This window comes from Festucalex cinctus, chromosome 15, assembly GCF_051991245.1.
Source record: "Festucalex cinctus isolate MCC-2025b chromosome 15, RoL_Fcin_1.0, whole genome shotgun sequence".
Classification (NCBI taxonomy): domain Eukaryota; kingdom Metazoa; phylum Chordata; class Actinopteri; order Syngnathiformes; family Syngnathidae; genus Festucalex; species Festucalex cinctus.
This window is the reverse complement of record NC_135425.1, coordinates 15918039-15935809: the sequence shown is the minus strand read 5'-3', so window position 1 is coordinate 15935809 and position 17771 is coordinate 15918039. Positions and strand designations below refer to the sequence as shown.

General features: G+C 39.3%; 3 protein-coding genes across 11 annotated transcripts in view; 1 reads left to right on the top strand and 2 right to left on the bottom strand.

Annotated features, from left to right (window-relative positions):
- Positions 1–4352, bottom strand: part of LOC144002256 (poly [ADP-ribose] polymerase tankyrase-1) — a 60176-nt gene extending 55824 nt beyond the window's left edge. Inside the window, exons 1-3 of one of the 3 annotated variants that reach the window (XR_013278698.1) lie at positions 3833–4352; positions 1660–1775; positions 1227–1335 (exon numbers count right to left, since the gene is read on the bottom strand). Coding sequence is in view for 2 of the 3 variants with exons in the window: in XM_077497313.1 (XP_077353439.1) it covers positions 1227–1335; positions 1660–1775; positions 3833–4286 (679 nt within the window). In the remaining variant the exon portion in view is untranslated. Of the gene's footprint in view, positions 1–1226; positions 1336–1659; positions 1776–1870; positions 2276–3832 lie in introns of those variants that run through there. The other 2 variants (XM_077497313.1, XM_077497314.1) reach the window with 2 other exon arrangements.
- Positions 4353–6682: 2330 nt separating this feature from the next.
- LOC144002298 (claudin-23-like) lies at positions 6683–9696 on the top strand. Its single transcript, XM_077497406.1, has one exon. It carries the CDS (start codon positions 6790–6792, stop codon positions 7621–7623), a length of 834 nt encoding a protein of 277 aa, XP_077353532.1. The 5' UTR covers positions 6683–6789; the 3' UTR covers positions 7624–9696.
- Positions 9697–11743: 2047 nt separating this feature from the next.
- Positions 11744–16350, bottom strand: LOC144002299 (uncharacterized). 7 transcript variants are annotated; one of them, XM_077497409.1, is made up of 5 exons: positions 16234–16350; positions 15728–15857; positions 14089–14410; positions 13726–13791; positions 11744–13507 (listed from the first exon to the last, which is right to left on the bottom strand). In XM_077497409.1, the coding sequence occupies exons 3-4, from the start codon at positions 14370–14372 to the stop codon at positions 13734–13736; spliced, it is 342 nt and encodes a 113-aa protein (XP_077353535.1). In that variant the 5' UTR covers positions 14373–14410; positions 15728–15857; positions 16234–16350; the 3' UTR covers positions 11744–13507; positions 13726–13733. The 7 variants fall into 7 exon arrangements, with proteins under 7 accessions (XP_077353535.1, XP_077353536.1, XP_077353534.1 ...); XM_077497410.1 differs by lacking the exon at positions 16234–16350 and adding an exon at positions 15982–16000; XM_077497408.1 differs by lacking the exon at positions 16234–16350 and having other exon boundaries at positions 15728–15973.
- Between the last annotated feature and the right edge of the window lie 1421 nt (positions 16351–17771).

Sequence of the window (17771 nt, the reverse complement as noted above, 5' to 3'; positions counted from 1 at the left end):
TCCACCTACGTTTGGCTTCACGGCAAGCTATCAGGTAGGGAGCTATATTTTCAACCATGGAATATGTCAAAAGAAAAAGACTACTTATACACAATATTATACATTACAATGGCGCCTTGAAATAAAAAATTAATATGTTCCATGACCACGGTTATAATTGAATACACTTGTATCTCAAACAATCTGTCCACATTCAAATAAATGGAATTTATATTAATCATAATGAGAAAATGTGCAATAGAAATGTGTGTTTTGCTTTTTCTGTTTTGCAAACAAACTTTGTGCATTATATTATAAAAATGTCATCATATCACCTAAGACTTCAGTTTGGCAAGCATTGTGGGATTTATTGTGTTGCTTTTAGCAACATTTATTCTACAAGGGCCAGCCTCAACAAAGGCTGTTAAGAGTAGACGTGAGAAGAGAACTAAGCACTCTCATTCAAAGCTGTAAAACTCCAGAGGCATCATGAGTGTTTTCTTTATACAGAGGCTAACGCCAATTTATACTTGTGATGTGAATGTTAAATAGTGATGACTGCAGAACGTTTACCTCATTAACAAAGGTTTTACACTTTAAATGTCATTTCAATTATTGTACAGTTGGTAAAGGTTTTGAATACTAATAGTACAATCCAAGAAAAACTAATTGACTCATACTTTCATCCAGAACTATTGACTGAAGACAGCATTCATTATGTAGTCAGGCTTCCTCTACATTCAACTCAGCCCTGCTACTACTCAGACAGTCAGGGCCAGACAGTCTGCAGATGCTCCAGCCCCAAATGACTGCTTGGCACTGGGTGCAAGGTGACACAAACTATCATTCGCGATTACAAAACGTATCAAGCTGTTTATAATGGGATCGTAAAGACAATCTCCCCGAGCAGCAACGTATCCCCGAAGCTTCAAAGTGTAATGCTGCCTCTGTAATAAACGGTGGTGCAATAATTGCAAATTACGCGTTGCGTGCATCTATTTTTACTGAAAAATAATAGCTCGCGGCATGTGGCTCATTGCAGACGATTACTGTGTGATTATGTGCACCTCCGCTTCTGAACACAAACAGAATATAAACCAACGTATTCAAGTTAGCCACAGTATTGGATTATATTTTTCAAAGCAAGAAACAGCGCACCAATGGAGACACTTTGTGTTCTGTTCTCTAAATGTTCTTTTAAATAGACACTTCACCTTTTAAACTATTTGAAACGTGATTGTTCTTACCTATACAGACGTCTATCTTGCCCTTGATTGCGGCCTCGTGTAAAGGCGTGTAGTTCCAGTTGTCTCTGGCATTCGGCTCAGCGCCCTGACACAGCAGCAAGGACACCACCTGAAAGCAACAGGAGTAATCTTTACTGCCCATTATCAAATTATATAGAAAGGAACAGCAGGAAAAAAAAATGAGGTGTTTTCATGCACTCTAGAGGAGGTGCGTGGTATTACAACACACCACTGAGGACCCTTTGATTTGACATCCAATTGTTTAAATCATGTAACAATTGTATGTCCACCTCAGAGTTCTGAGTCTCTTGCTAACCCACACTGACATTTCTACATGCACTTAATCCTTACAACACAACAGTGTGGCATTATAAAGCTCAATTGTCTGAAATATATAACCCACTTTGACAACAGACAATGTGTCCATTCTCACCTCCGAGTGACCAAAGGAGCATGCGTTGTGTAGTGGTATCAGGCCGCCGTCGTCCCTAGCGTGGACGTTGGCGCCGGTCTGAAGCAGGTGGTCAACCACATCTTTACGCCCAAACCCTGACAAGACAGGTGACAGAATGGCAAAATTAGTGAGAAAATGAGAGTTTGAATACCTTTTCTCCCCTGTAGAAATTTGAAGACAGCTGAGAAACCTGAACGAAGAATTGTTCTTTTTCTGAACCTCCATCCAACCATTTTCTATAGCGCTTGTCCTCATAAGGGGGGCTAGTTGATGCCTATCCAGGCTAACTTTGGACGCGAAGTGGGGTAATCCTAATCCTAGAAGGTTGCCATGATTCAACCCAGGGCCGAGAAGTAAAAGTACTTACCACCTACCACTCTAACATGCTATCGCTGCCCTTTTTGTAATCCAAGTGTGATTATTATTATTATGCAGAACTAAACTTCTTCATACCGGGTTCTGCCAAATGAATTATAATTTGCTCTGGCATAACAAAAAATAAAACTAAATTCAGCCGCCAAGCAAGTTGCAACTTGTCCAGCAAGCACCAAGTTTCTCAAGCACAGTCATCAAATGTGATAGCTCAGCTGGAGCCACTGCAGCGTGGGACATCAATTGCAGAGATGAAAGCAATTGTGTCATAAAGTACCACATCATTTGTCCAGTCACAGCTTTATTTTAGAAAGTGTGATATTCTCAAAAAAAGTATTTTCGCTCTTTTTAAGTCACTTTACTTTGTAGTAAACATACATGACATTAGGGGTGTGAATTGCCTCGTACCTGACGATTCGATTCGTATCACGATTCACAGGTCACGATTCGATTCGATACCGATTAATCCCGATACGAATTTATAAGTCGATTGTTGCGATTTTTTTTCATTCAAATTCAGAAAATACTAATCAGTAAGCTTGTAGAGTGTAAGATTTATATGAAAATGTATTATTTATTTATCTGAAATTTCAGTCTTATAGAGGTTGTAATCTGTTTCATGTTTAAACAGCATTAAAATAAAATATTAAGGCTTAATGTTCCGTTCATATAACATTCTTCCATGCTTAAGGTGTGAATCCTAAAAAAAAAAAAAAAAAAAACGATTTTGCCTATTATTGAATCGATTCGAGAATCGCGCGATGTAGTATCGCGATATATCGCCGAATCGATTTTTTTTTTTTAACACCCCTACATGACATACATCTAGAATATTTCTGGGATATCCATCAGACTTTTTTTTTCCTTTGGCTCATATCTACTATACATACTCCTCTTTCAGTCTACTCTGTTCAGGCTAAGACTCATACCTAAAATTAGTGATGGGAAAATTAAGCTTCATGAAGCACTTGTGACATTTTTTGATTCCTCTAGATGTCACTCTTCGATGCAGTCGAAATATAGTCAATATCCATTGCACTAGCCTTTATCTTTAAAGCAATACCACCATCTAAGTCAAAAGATTTCATAAGTGCTTCATGAAGCTTCATTTTCCCATCAATACCTAAAATGCCTTGTTACAGGCGACATTTAAGTAAAACGTGAGGCAAGACAGCTATAAATACATGTACTTGGATGTTAAAATCTCTGTTATGACAAGATGTTACTCTGCAAATGGAAGGCAAGGCAGCTTCATTTATATAGTCCATATCATAAACAAGACAACACCAAACAAAACCAATACATTCGGGAAGCAAAGCTGATAAAGCAAACAATCTGCATTAAACCCATACCACATAAAATAAAGGTTTGTCTTTTGTACTTTTGATAGCGGGTAAAAAACAAAAAACAAAAAAATAAACCAATAAACAAAAATACATTTCTTAAAAAAAAAAAAAAAAAAAAAATCCGTGATAAATTGGATTTTACTGCGAGAAACAGGGAGTGGCTCCCCAAAATCACTTTTTTCTCAACAGTAAATATAAATTTTTATTATTAAATGTTGAAAATATATTGACAAAAAAATCCGTGAATCCACGCGTGCTGAACAATTAGTACTGTATACTTAAGAGTCAGACATTACGGGTATTTAAATAATGTCTAGTAGTGATAACGATAACATCATGACAATGTGTTTATATGATTTGTTTTTCCCACCATTTGACCAAAACAGTTAAAAAACAAAAACCCACTTTTTGTTCGTAAATGTCATTGTAGTTACCTGCAGCAAAGTGTAAGGGTGTAGATTTGCGTCCAGCCATATCTTTCGCGTTCACATTGGCTGTGTCCACCAGCTTTTTCACCCTCAAAACATCTCCATTCCGACAGGCTTCGAACAGCTCCCTGAACGCTCCGTTCGGACCGCCGAGGCCGCAGCCGCCGCTGCCCGCGTTACCATCGCCCGTGTCGGGCGTCGATGCTGCGCTCGTCCCGCTGCCCTCCATGGTGGTCGGGGAGCTAGCAACGCTGCTAGCCCCGCTGCTAAGGGCCGAAGCTGGGGTGCTGCTGGTTGTTGTGGGAGAGGCCGGGGAAACCTCACCGTCCGCGGCGGCTTCGCGAGGGAGAAGCCTGGCATCGTCGGCCGGGGCCGGAGGCGAGCCCGACGGGGTGACGGGGAGAGAGGAGGTTCGGGGTGGGGAAGAAAGAAACTGAGGGGAGCGACGAGGTGTCGCCATTTTCACAACACAACAGTAGTACCCAGTAGCAACAGACACCGCTGACAACTTCCTGTTGTAAACTCACCCAAACTTCCGGTTAGTCTTCTATGTGTGTAAATGTGTTGTTGTTATTGTTGTTTTCAACTACACAAAACAAATACTACTACGTAATTCTGCTGTTTCCCGTAACAATTGGAGATATTAGCATCTAATATTACAACAAAACGTAAAAATTACTGTAATTCTGACCTCTAGTGGTCATCATGGTGATTGTTACAGAATGAAGTAAAATATTGAGGTGTTCTCTTCTGCGGCCTGCAATCAGATATGCAGTTTAGTGCTACTGTATTATCTTTAAACAAACAAACAAAAACTGCTCGTTGAGCGTGTGCAGGGGTTGTCATTCAAATTTATCATGATTGCCAACAACGCACTTTTTTTGTGGTATTTCAGATGCATAATACATTTTCACTCTGCGAGGACTTTTTACTCGCTGTTGATATTTTTGCATTGTATAATGAATTGGAAATTCAGTTGGACAAATTGAGGTTTAAAGGGAAAGATAAAGATAAAGCACAAGCGGTACAAAGACAAGAGAGAACAATAACAATATAAAAGCAAAAGAATTGTTGCGACTGCAAGTGGCAAATAAGAAAACAGAACTCAACAGGACGGGGCTAGTAATTCAGGCAGTGCTGTTTGTTGCATTACTACGCAGTGTCCAATGAGCCTAATGTGCCATTTATTTAACGAAATATAGCACCTTTAACCGGTAACACAAACACTGTCAGCAATGTCAACAATCAAGAGGTTAATACAGGACTTTGGTATTTTAAGAGATCAGCAAAGAGCAACACATCATAAACAGATTCATTATTTTTTAAGACAATAATAACTCCACAAGTTTGGATGCTGTGTGGATAAATACAGTAAAAAAAAAAAATAAAAAATAAAAAATAAAATAAAAAATAAACTTGCTTGTCAGACTTTGACTCGTCAGCAGATAGATTTACTAACTAAAAAAAAATATACATCATGTATCTGTTAATAACTAACAAGTGCAAAACACTTTGTTGAATATGTCCATTTTTACTTGGGGAAAAAAATACTACAGTCACCTTTGGAAGCAACTGAGCAGATCTCACGTGACTGCACTGTAGATAGGAAGTGATAAACACAATTTGACAGGGTCGGGAGACTCAAGACGCCCAGTCGTGTCTGGTTGGTTGACATAAGTGACATACTTGTTTCAAGCGCTCTCTTTTGTGTGTCACTTCAAATGAAAACAAAGTAGGGTGCCTGTTTAAAAAATAAAAAATAAAAAAACAAGTATTGTATAGAACAACAACCATGCAAACTGAGGAGCGACACAAAGAGAAGAGACAATGCACTACAAAGAAAATTCCAGGGAAACTCTGAAGGGAAATGTTCCTATAAAGTCGTACAATTTTGAACATGACACATTTTTAGGAAAATGAAACAAAACTTCTGTATTTCAATTGTCGTGATGTATGATTTCATATGAGATGGTTTTGCTAGCTTTTTTTTTTTAAACCTATGATAAAATGTTGGGCAAATGGACCTCAAAATAGCTCAACAAAAAATCGAACGTCGACCATCATTGGAAATTGGATTCTCCAACATTTGAAGCTGTCTTCAAAATGAGGTGCGAGTTTCACCAGTGGTTCCTAGCCTGTTTCTTTCATCTTAAAAACACTTGCTGTCTATTCGAGGCTGATTAGGTTGATTTTCCTGAATATCAAAAGACTGAAAGTCGTCCCCCACCCCAGCCCACACCTGGTTGCATATCTCCGCTTTTCCTCTTATACAATAGTTCCCATTCTCCAAAATGAACGGATTTTTAAAAGAGATTTGGACACAAACAAACACAAACCTTTGAGGAGGAGTCCGTCCGCACATGTTTTGAGCAGAACTTTCCGGCAGAACAGCATTCTTAAGAGCCTTTCCCAAGTGTGATTGCACATTTTGATTCTCACAGGTCCCTCCGAAGTACTAAATATAATATACTTGGAAGCTTTGATGTTCCCAGAATGGACTTGACCTACATATACTTTACACAGGTGCATCTCAATAATTTAGAATATTGTATAAAATATGGTTAACTATATTTAAAGTGCATAGTATTTATTAGTGAAACATTAGATATTCATTTATGTACAATTTACATTGATTTTTTTTTTTTTTTTAACATTTATTTATTCCATTTAACTCTATAGCCTCAATTTTAATTTTGGTGTTAGTAGTGGCAAGCATTTTTTGTTGGTACTTAAGTAAAAAAATAAAAATAAATAAAAAAATAAAAATAAATTCAGAACTACTGGAAAATCGAAACTCATCTTTCCACTTGACGGAAAAGGAGCTGACAAGTTTTTAACACGTCCACGCCCACAGCAGGTATCACTCAGAAGTGTTGTTAAGCAACTTGTTGCAAGCATCTCGAGTCAGTCGCTGCACTCCTCCGAGTAAAACACACACACACTCGTCGAGCCCGACCGTGAAAATGCCGAGTCGAAGCACGCAGGAATGGATGCGCTTGTCCCTCCGCACGCCGGGCATCTTCATCTTCGGCCTGGTCATGGCGCCCTGCGGCTGGGTGCTCAACCTGACCGCCACGGTGGCCCCCAATTGGAGGACCCTGAACGACGTGCCCGACACGCCGAGCAACCAGTTCATCGAGCAGGGCATCTGGGACATCTGCCGCTCAGTCACCACGTCCACTTCGTCCACGTGCGGCCTGGATGACACCACGTACTTCGGGAACGAGATCATCGACGTGGCGCAAGGTCTAATGGTGGCCTCGCTGGTGGTCACCCTGGTGGGCCTGGGCGTGGCCATCCCCGGGGTCCGCTGCTGGAAAGAGAGGCCCAACTGGGTAGTGGCCGGCCTCGGTGGGGTGTTGATCTTCATCTCGGGGGTGTTCACCCTCATCCCCATCTCGTGGTACACGCACATCCTGGAAGACATCAGCACGGTGACGCCGAGGAGGGACGTGCGCGTGGGCTACTGCATCGTGCTGGGCTTCATTGGCGGCATCTTCGAGATCCTGGGCGGCTTCGTCATGTTCATCGGCATCTGCCGCTGTTGCGGCGGGAAGAACCGCGGCGAGGTGCGGGTGCAGGAGACCGGGCGCAGCCGCTTCAGCGCGCGCCCGCAGTCGCAGCCGAGACGCGTGGACGTGCCCTCCCTCAGCCGGGACCGGAGCCCCGCGCCCAGCAGCGTGCCCTACATCCGGGACTCCATGGACGACGACATTTCCTTCCCGCGGGCCAAGAGCGCCGGGCCCCGCTCCGTCGACACCTCGTACAGTGGGAGGCCCTACGATGCGGACTTGTGAGAGGGGCCAACGCCGCATGCACACATACACAATACACACACATACACTCACAGAGAGAGAAAGTTGATTTATTGCAGTGTTTCCCCAACCTTTTTTGAGCAAAGACACAGCCTTTTTTTTTTTTTTTTAAATACATGAGAAAAATCCAGTGGTGGCAAATAACGAAGAAACTACTACGTTATTGTATACTCAAGTCGATTTTTTTTTTCGATTTTTTTTCTGACAACTTTTTACTTTAACTCAACAATAGGCCTACCTGTTTTTTTTGTTTTGTACTCCCTTTGTCAGGTACAAATACTTCCTTACTGCATGCGGAAGTAGATTTTTCAAGTAGCACTGTACTCGAGTATCTCCGTTGCTGTACGGGTATTCAGATCTCTTTCTGTCATCTTTTTACTTTGACTCCCTGATATTCTTACTCTAAACCGAGTCAAAATACAGTACAGTACTTCCTTAATATTCTTATAGGCTATTTTTTTCATCAATTGTTTAAGTATTTATTTTTTCAAAACATTTACTCCATTTGAAAACCTCTTTACTTTCTACTCCATTTTATCTAAAAAGGTTAATTACTTTTTTCAACCCCCAGTGATGACACAAAAAGATACAGGGTTATAAAGCTGTCATTTGTTCATTCTATTTTCTATTTGAAATTGAAAATCAAACATGAGTATAACATTTTTTTAAGTAACATAAAAACATATATGCCTCATTTTTCATATCATTAGCCAAATAGACAATTGTCAGCCTTTTTAACGTTTTTGTGACAAGAAAACAACAACAAATTCAACATGCAAAGAGAATCTACATAGACCTAAAGAAAACTTTTTTTTTTGGTACAAGTTTAAGTCATGTGATACCGTTAAACATTTTAACAGTTGCTGTACCATTTGCCATTAAGCTAGCAATATTTATTTTTTTATTTTATTTTTTATTTTTTGCTTGGCTCAAGAATACGAAATGGAAAACCAGACAGTCAAGTCAAGCCATCTTAAAACGGCATCAATGAAAATGACACAGCAGATCTAGAAATGCAAGATACTCCCCATCTTATGTAAGTCAAGTCGGCCTATTTGATTCTTGCGCCAATCGAAAAACCTGCACCAGCTCCTCATGCCATTCAAAATGACTCTCACTAAACTAAAGGGCTTGATTTTTTTTGATTTTTTTTACTCTACTTCTGCTTAAGTGTTTTTGCCACCTCTGGAAAAATCTCATGGCACGCCACTGAACAAAAAGGTCACAAAAATGATCAGTTTACTCACGAATGAAGCTACACGAAGCTACTATTTTGTTTGATCAACGTCAACAGGTGACAAAAGTTAGTAAGAGAGTGGTCACGATAAGTCGCTATGTTAGATGAACAAAGATACATTATTTGTTAGCCTTACATGGGAATCTCTCACAGAACACTGGTTGGGAAATCACTGATTTATTGGATAATAACGGTGGTCGCCACATGACAACATTCTGCAAGATTTGAATAGTTGGAAGAAGGCAAAAGGAACATCTAATCCTTTTTTTTTTTTTACATCACCGTTGTTGACTGAGACTGCCTTGTTTTGTTTTTGTAATCTAAATGAAGGTTTAAGTGGCCATAAGAGATCAAATACTGTAAGGTAATGTCGTTGAAACCAAAGTTGTTGGCGTATTTATATAATGTACAATGGAGTGCAGGAGTCATTTTTATTTGCTGTTTAATGTTTCTACGGGTTTGTGGAGCTATTTGTGCCTAAAAACAGGTCAATCAATCATTTTATTGAAGGGGAATCAAGATTTTTGTGAAGGAAATTGGCCATGTCAAGAGTTTTTTGTCTTTTCTATATTCATTTGTACATACACACCCAGTTTTCTTCTCTCCAATTACTAACTAGGACAATGAACAAACCTCGCTTCTGTATACCGCCATATGCACTTTACATTGATGACACGGAGTAATGTGATCAATAATGTTTTCACTGTTGCGCAAACGCTTTATTAAACTGTACACTGTGTCTATAGGCAAGTGGGCGCCTCTCAGACTTTTTTTCCTTCCTGCATCCTTGACTTGTGTGAAGTAAAAGAGCAAACAGAGCTGCTGTTGCGACTCCTCATTGGCTGTTTGACTTTAAAAATAAGCTGAAGTGACGAGTCATTTTATTCAGAATACGAAGCAGACGATTCAGAAGGCAAACTACGGTTTCGCTTCATTGACAGATTCCAATGAAGTGCAGGCCACCCTGTTTGTTCACTTGCAAGCGGCTAAGTATACAGAAAATGTCACCTTACCGGTCTGGATGGCTTCTTTGTCTGTGCAGCTCGTCTGGCAACATTGGCTCATCTGTTTAGACTGCTTTCACATATCAAACAAAGACACACAGTGGGGAACAATCCTCTCATGAGCTCTTTGTAGAAATACACAAGTCGGGCATTTTCACTCATGAAAGCAGCACTTCATCACCAAGCTGCTTAATTGCTTGCCAGGTAAACAGGACTTACACTGCATGGTTCAGATGATAATTCAGTTTTTTGCCCTCAAGTGGCAGTTACTAGGAGACACGGGATCCACCCCATAACTGAATGCCACTTCCTGCTACACCCAAACCCAGCCCATTGAAATTAATCAACAAACAACTGCGCTTTGACATATTGCGGCTGGGTTGCAATGAGACACGTTTATTGCACTTAAAGTGCATGTAAAAAAAATGTGACAAATTTTAGTCTGGTTTATTTTTTCCCTCACAAATTTTACAATCTAAAATATTAAGTTGACATCCATCCATTCATTCATTTTCTAGTGTTTGTCCTCATTCGTATCTTCAGGGTTCTGCTAGGAAAATAATCCAGGAAAAGCCTACTAGAACAGCTCAACTTTATTTGGAGTTAATCAGAGGCACTTAAATGGTGTCAGGTGCACATTAACTGACTCCCATTTAACATAAGTTTAAATTTGATTGATAGTGAATCATTATTGCCACATAAACCATGGATTTTTTTTTATTTTTTATAACACTTTATCTACACCATATGGTGCCCAAAAGACACTTCGACATGGTCACCAGGAGGTGAGGACCGAACCCACAACCTTACGGATGAGAGACGCCCACTCTACCACTGAGCCATGCCGCAATGTCATCTAATGTGCTCTTCTGCACGTCACAGTGGACGGTTAATTAAGCCACAAACGTCACAGTCAAGGCTCTTCGTACTCATCTGGGCATGGGTGGAGCATGCATGATGTAGAACAAGCTTTAACATGACCATTTTAAACATCACAATGCACCTTTAATCTCGTTCATATTTCTTCAATATGATGGATTTAGTCACTTTTAAATGTAATTTTAAAATTGAATTCTTTGATTGTTCCAAGAACTGATTCCTTTTACTGAAACACTAGTAAATTGAGACGTGCTAGTTATTGAATCATTAAAAATCTGTTCCATTTAGAAGGAAGTAAATAATCCAAGCGCTCAATTAACAGGAACAAAGCCAAACATCCATGACAAGTGAACGTCAACTCTCAGCTGAATCAAGTTTTCCACGACGCACATGCGCTATTATTTCCCAGAGATGACGTGAGACCATTACATGGCATAGAACAGTATTTTGTACACACAGAAGCTCAATTATGAAGGAATTTGAGGATGAATAACAAGAACTGGGTGTGAATACAGCAAGTCTTAACATTTGAGCATTAAATTGGACTAACCAGAAATGAAAGTATAGAAAATCCCAGAGCGGATTCAGATAAAAGGTTCAAATCAAGAATTATTTTGCCACTGTTGTGGACAGTAAGACGAGGAGCGATCTATGCCTGTTCCAACTGGTTGAGTGGTGTCTCAGGTAACACCTCCGCAACTAATTGGCAACTAATTGGGGCACAGCCTCGATTACCAAACACTGCGCCGTGACACATTGGCGAGTAATGAGAGATCAACAGGTGTGTTGTGGGAAATGATCCAAGATCAAGAACAATTAAATGTTCTGCCACTAGATGGCAGGAAAACCATAATGTGTATATATATTCCCTCGTCTATTTGGTTTGTCAGACATCAATAGAGGTCAAACTAAATGTATGATAAATTAACCACAGCAAATCAGTCAGATAAAATATGGCACATACAAATACACACAATACATCTCCACTTGGTCAAAGGTTTATTACTTGAAATCTAAACATAAACGTGCAAAATGACAAATAAATGTAACTCAGTTAACGGAACATTCTTTCAAGAGGAGAATTACCTCTGAAGCATTATTTGAAATATTTTACCTCATTTCACTTAACATGAACAAGAGCTATAAAGAAGTTAAAAAATATATATAAAAAGAGGAACGCTGTACATTGAATAGTGGAAACAAGCACACTTCGCATGAAGCAACCGTTTGTCTGGCACTCAATTCCGGTTTCTTTGCTTTGCTTGAAGCAACAAACGATTAATGACATTTTCCTTAATCATGCCTGGAGGTTAGTAGGTAATCGGATTACTTCTGTAAATAATGACAAAACAGCAAAACGGACGGCGCATCATGACTTTACCCTGTACCTTGAGTTGGGAAAAAAAAACAGTGCTCATCGGAAATAAAACAGTGGTATTCTACTAAAAATCAAACTATCACAGTGTTTAGAGTTCATAATAAATATTTTCTCTCAAAGAATCGAAACTGTAATGGAATGTTTTTCCATCTGTGAAAAGTAGAAGAGTAAATTTGTGGGTGGGAATAAAAACACTCCCTTCGAACGCTGGGGCTGCACAACTTGTTGGTTGACAATCTGTGACAAAGGCAACAACATCACAACACATTCGCTTTTTGCTGCTCAAGCTGTCTTCATCTTCTTTCATTGGCTTTTAGAAAGTAGAGTACAAAGAATTGGGCCTTTTTCCTCTAATTCTGATCCAAGTCAGCGTAGGCTTGATTATCAGATGTCTCGGAACGATTATGAGGTCAACACAGTCTCAGTGACTGCAACAGGAAATGGAACAATTGCTAAGTCATTCACGATAGTAAAAATGACATGGGGAAACGTTTGTAACCACAATCTAGTCAGCAGATAAGCCAACAGCCTAATTTCTTCTTTGTAGTTACTGCCTCTCCAAGGTCGGTTTTGGTAAGACAGATATTGGGTTCAGGGGAGGGGCCCGAAACGTGGTATCGGCTCTTTTACATGCTATTTCACCTTCTGATACATCTGTACAAAAAAGATCCAAAGTTTGGAGAACGGGTGTTTATAGAGTGATACTGAATTGTGACCATTTAGTTATATTTTGCATATTTATCAATTTCAAACTTTTGTGTCATATATTGTGATATGTTTTTGTTAGATAAAGTGCACAACTAAACTTTATGACAGGATTCTATCCACAGTGGTAATTTCCCATGGTAATAAAAACTTGCCAGTTTATTTATTTGTTTTTTTAAAATGAAGAATCAAGGCGCCGGCACCGTTTTAAATTAGTTTTCAGATCAAGCCTAGCGATTGATATATGCTTTCGTGTGTGCGCGCCATCTCAAGTACAGTAACAATCTCGTCAACTTTTTTCCTTATCACGTTGCTTGTCTTACAAAAAAATAAAAATCAGTAACACTACAGACAACTTAATTGTAGCAATGCTATTTCAATATCACCTGCCCCACAATCGACCACAAACACTTTCCAACTAAAATATAAACTGCATTCTACACTTTCAGCCCGCTTTGGAGGGGAAAAAAAAAAAATCTGGCAGCGTCGTTTCATCACAAATGTCAGAATCAATCACAGTAAAGCTCAATTCAGCATTAGGGTTGAGGGGTCGGCCTTGAATGGAGAAAAGGTCCATGCTGGTCCGTCTTTGTTAAGGTTTGAATAAATTGAGCTGGAAGGCTGAAGTAGATGAACTTTCGAAGAGGTTCCATTTGAACTTGCCTGAATAAGAAGAAAAATTGCCTGTTTTGGTTTTAAAGGGGAAGCGGGTTCAACTTATGAGGAAGAAAACTCAACCGGTTTATTTTAACAAGTGCTCTCCACAGGGACACCATATGATGAAGATCGGCACCAGGCCATGTTTATAAAATGAATATAATGACATATCTTTTTTTGTATTTTTGTTCATGTGATAGGACATTCATTAGCCGAACACATACCTGTAGGGTTAAGATGATGGCGCCGCTTCACAAAGAACTTGTTTCGCCAGGTTTTGCTGCAAGGCCCTGGTTACAAAAGAAAGTGTACTTTAATTGTAGCCTACACATACATTTTTTTAATGGAATTTATTCACTTAGGGAAAACAAAGTAAACAAACTGAGGATATTCGTAATGAAGTTTTGAGTGGTTTAAAGAAAAAATATGCACCAATATTCAAATGGAATGTTTTTGCAATATTAAAAACAAAATAAACCATTTGAAAAGTTCAACCTTAACTCGATTGGCCACATTTCTCCAAATGTGATTTCAAGTGCTTATTTTTACACAATTTTGAAACCCTGAGACTGAGAATCACTACCTACCTTTTTCTCTGTTTTTGCTTCTGCCGCAATTTGGCAAAGATGTAAGCCAGCACCACCAAACCGACGAGGAAGGCCACCACACCCAAGGTCAGCGGGAGGCTAAGCGAGCCGTTAAACGTTTCCTCGCAGGAGATGCCCCGGTAGCCCAGGTCGCACTCGCACGCGAAGCCAGAGCCGCCACCAGGGGGGAGCACGCAATGACCGTTTCCGTTGCACCGGATGTCTCTGCAGGTGGGCAGGCTGTAGTCGATGCCTCTTGGTCCGTGTATGGAGGGAGCGCTCATCCTAGTCTTGAAAAGTGGAGGGCAGGGAGGAATGTGATCTAAAAGAGGATAATAAGTCAAGTATATAATGGAGAAAATATGTTCATAGGAACTTTTAGTTCATTAACAAACATAATTACCATTACAAAGCATTTTTTTCCCTCTGTACTTGTGTATAATAATGTCCAGCGTTTTGCTAGAGTGAATAATATGAATGAATAAAGATGCAAAATATACCAATAAATTCTCAAATGCTTTTAAATCCAAGTTTAAAAAAAATTCCCATCATTAAGATGTTAATCTTGGAGAAGGCAATCACCAGACCTGAACTCAATAGAGTATGCATTTTACCTTATGAAGAAGAGAATGAAGGATGAAGCCCCCAGAAACGACGAATTCAACAGTCCGGTAAAGTGACTGGGTCGCAGGCTTTATTAAAGGTATAGATTATGCCACCAAATATTAAGTAAATTTAATAACACCCGTTTCCAATACTTTTGCTCACTTGAAATGTGGGCCAAAAGAAAAGGTGCAGATATAAATACCATGAAATGAAGGCTGGAATTTAGAATTTTGTCTCCTATGTCCATTATTCCAATCCCCCCCCAAAAAGTTGTAAAATTGAAATGGTGAAAAATAAACTGTTTTATACTAGAATTAAACTTCGTGTTTAATAGAAAGCAGAATTGAGAACACCCTTTTTAAAAAGTCAACTTTTCATCCATTTCTCAATGAAGACAAGGACAATTTCCAGATGTTAACGCAACTGTGGTTTCATATTCATATTTGGTCCACATATGTGGGAGCGTCGTTTTGTATAGCGTGCCAATGAAAATATTGATACTGGAAAAGACTAACAATTCCGTTTGGGGTGTACATATTTATGTTGCACAATGAGTGCCAGGTGTGTCGGGTCCTTAACAAAATGCTATCAAGTTTGTGCGTCCACTCAAGTTGATGCCTGAAATGTGACGTCACCAAGTAACACAGATACTGACTGGTTTTCAGTTACACTACTAGAAGATTTCATTTACGGATGTGGTACAGGATTGCAACCAAATACTCTAGCATTTTGCAGATTTGTTTGTATTTAAATCGATAGTTTATACTTTTTTTTCTGCCCTTGCAGATTCTCTATAAATTGTCAAGACTCAGAATATATTAGAAAATCCACAAGACTTCAAAACCATTGCTGACTGACTCACCAAAACTACCATTAAACAAGCAAACAAACCGCATTTAACATTATTTAAAGAGTACACAAGTATATTTCAAAGAAATCTATTAAAGTGACAATTACTTCCCACAGCTTCAGGTTGAGGGAAAGCTAGGTTATTGCTTCCTGAGAGCTAAAACAGCATGGAGAAAAGACAAACCTCTTCAGTTCTTTCACCTGTGAAGAATGTCAACCAGTCGTCCAGTCCCCAAAGAACAGATTTGTTTTTCTTGCCTAGCGTCCGTGTGGGATTAAAATGAAACGCTGCGTTCCCCTTTCAGTGAGGGAATCTACAACAAAAGAGGGAAGGGGAAGAAAGCAGAGACCTGTGAATACCTGTTGGTTTTACTTCTTTTTTCTAATGCAGACGCACACGCCCCGCCCTCAGCTCATCTTTGCAAGTGAGTCACATACACGCTTTGGCATAGCTGCTATCCATGTGGCAACGTCACAAGTAATTTGAGTAATCCTTCGTAATTGTTGATTAAATAGAAAAATAATATTTGGTTTTCCGTGTGTGTTTTGGGGAATCAGTCAAGCACAGTGTTTCAGTTGACGGTGACATTTCAGTCACTGTATCCAACCGCAAAAGGACAAGTTTTTCAAAACAAACATTTGGCTGAAAAGCTACTTTATAAAGTTAAACATTTGCACAAACGCACACACCCTATATCCTTTAGGCTATAATGGAAGATGAGAGGAGGGGGCGGAACTGGAGAGAGAAGCGGCAAGTTGGAACAAGACTCTCATTCGATGACCTGACGTTTGTGGATGATGCAGTCCTTACATTCCTGTTGAAGCCCATAAAGAAAACGCCTTTTATCTTAAGGTCATTCCACAGTGACCGCTTAACTTTATTCATTAAATCATTCCATTCACTCAGCCAAAACGGGCTGCAAACATTAGCGTCAGTCATTTTGTCAGAGGCCATATCGGAGGCTGTGAAACCAAAAAATATGTACGATATGATCACCTTATATTAATGTCCATAAACAACTAGTTTTGAAAACTGATCAGTATAAAAACGTTTTTACTAAGAAAAAAAAAGGAAAAAAGAAAAATGCTTGCATCATCATCTATTTTCAAAGTGAAGACAATTTGTATTTAAGCAAGAAACTTGAAGTCAATGCACATACAAAATACTTTGTTTTGGTGGGCCACATAAAATATGTTGGGCCAGATCTAACCCCTGGGTCTTGAGTCTGTGCATTAGACCATATAATAGGCCTATGTCAGCAGATCAAGTTGTATTTTTTTTTTTTTTTTTTTTAAAGTGGGGACAAGAAACTACAAATACTTCAGTGAACTTAAGTAGACTTTCCATGTATTTGAGTATTTTTTGATTACATACTTTTGCTCCTTACATTTGATAACTGATCTTTGCTTGCTATTTCTTATCAAAATTGCTTTTTTTGTTGGAAAATTCTCCCAAAACAGTTATTAGCCAATTTTGCTTTATTTTTTTTATTTTATTTTTTTCGTTAGCAAGTTCACAACAGTAGCAAATCTGCAAATAGAGGATTGAGCGCTGCATGGATTAATAGTAGGTTCTTCAGCCCATGTTTACTAATGTGAAAGAATTTAGCCTTTGCAGACGCATGCACTTATATGCCGTTTTGTACCCTTTGTTTTAACTTTGCTTTGAGGCGGGAAATTCAATATAAAATGTAGGAACTGGATTTTTTTTTGTGTTAAATTTACATAAAACTCATGCTGTATGGCAGTACAAAATATCACCATCCAGTGTGAATTCTTCAGCTAAAACTCTACACCTTCAGAATTTGAAAAGAGTAGGCAGAAGGTTGCATACTAACATGCACAGACAGAAACGACCACCTTGGTCAACTTACCCTTGCTCCTTGGCGGAGGTAAACCGTTCCGCTCCTGTCTGTCTGTTTCAGCGAGGGTGCGGCCTACCTTACACGAGAGCCTTTGAAAGTAAGTCAACCAAGTGATGTGGAAGATTGATTCGTTTTTATTCCAGCCCACGAAAGTTGTAAAAGGTCTTGAGGACTGGGTGCCCTACAAATGTGAGTGTGTGAAAAGTGACCCCTGGTTGCGGAATGTGACACGGGAGCAGCCTGGAAAGCATTTGGCCACCAAGGCCGGGGAATTGCCGCATTGTAAACGATGTGATTTTGATGCGCATTTACCATTATTACACAATAAAAGAATGGAAGGACGATAAACTTATTAAAATGACA

Excerpts from the sequence above, each read along its gene's own strand:
- LOC144002298 (XM_077497406.1), top strand. The coding sequence starts at position 6,790 with ATGCCGAGTCGAAGCACGCAGGAATGGATGCGCTTGTCCCTCCGCACG.
- LOC144002299 (XM_077497409.1), bottom strand. The coding sequence starts at position 14,372 with ATGAGCGCTCCCTCCATACACGGACCAAGAGGCATCGACTACAGCCTG. Across the intron at positions 13,792-14,088 it reads AAGCAAAAACAGAGAAAAAG|GGCCTTGCAGCAAAACCTGG; the intron begins GTAGGTAGTGAT and ends TTTTGTAACCAG.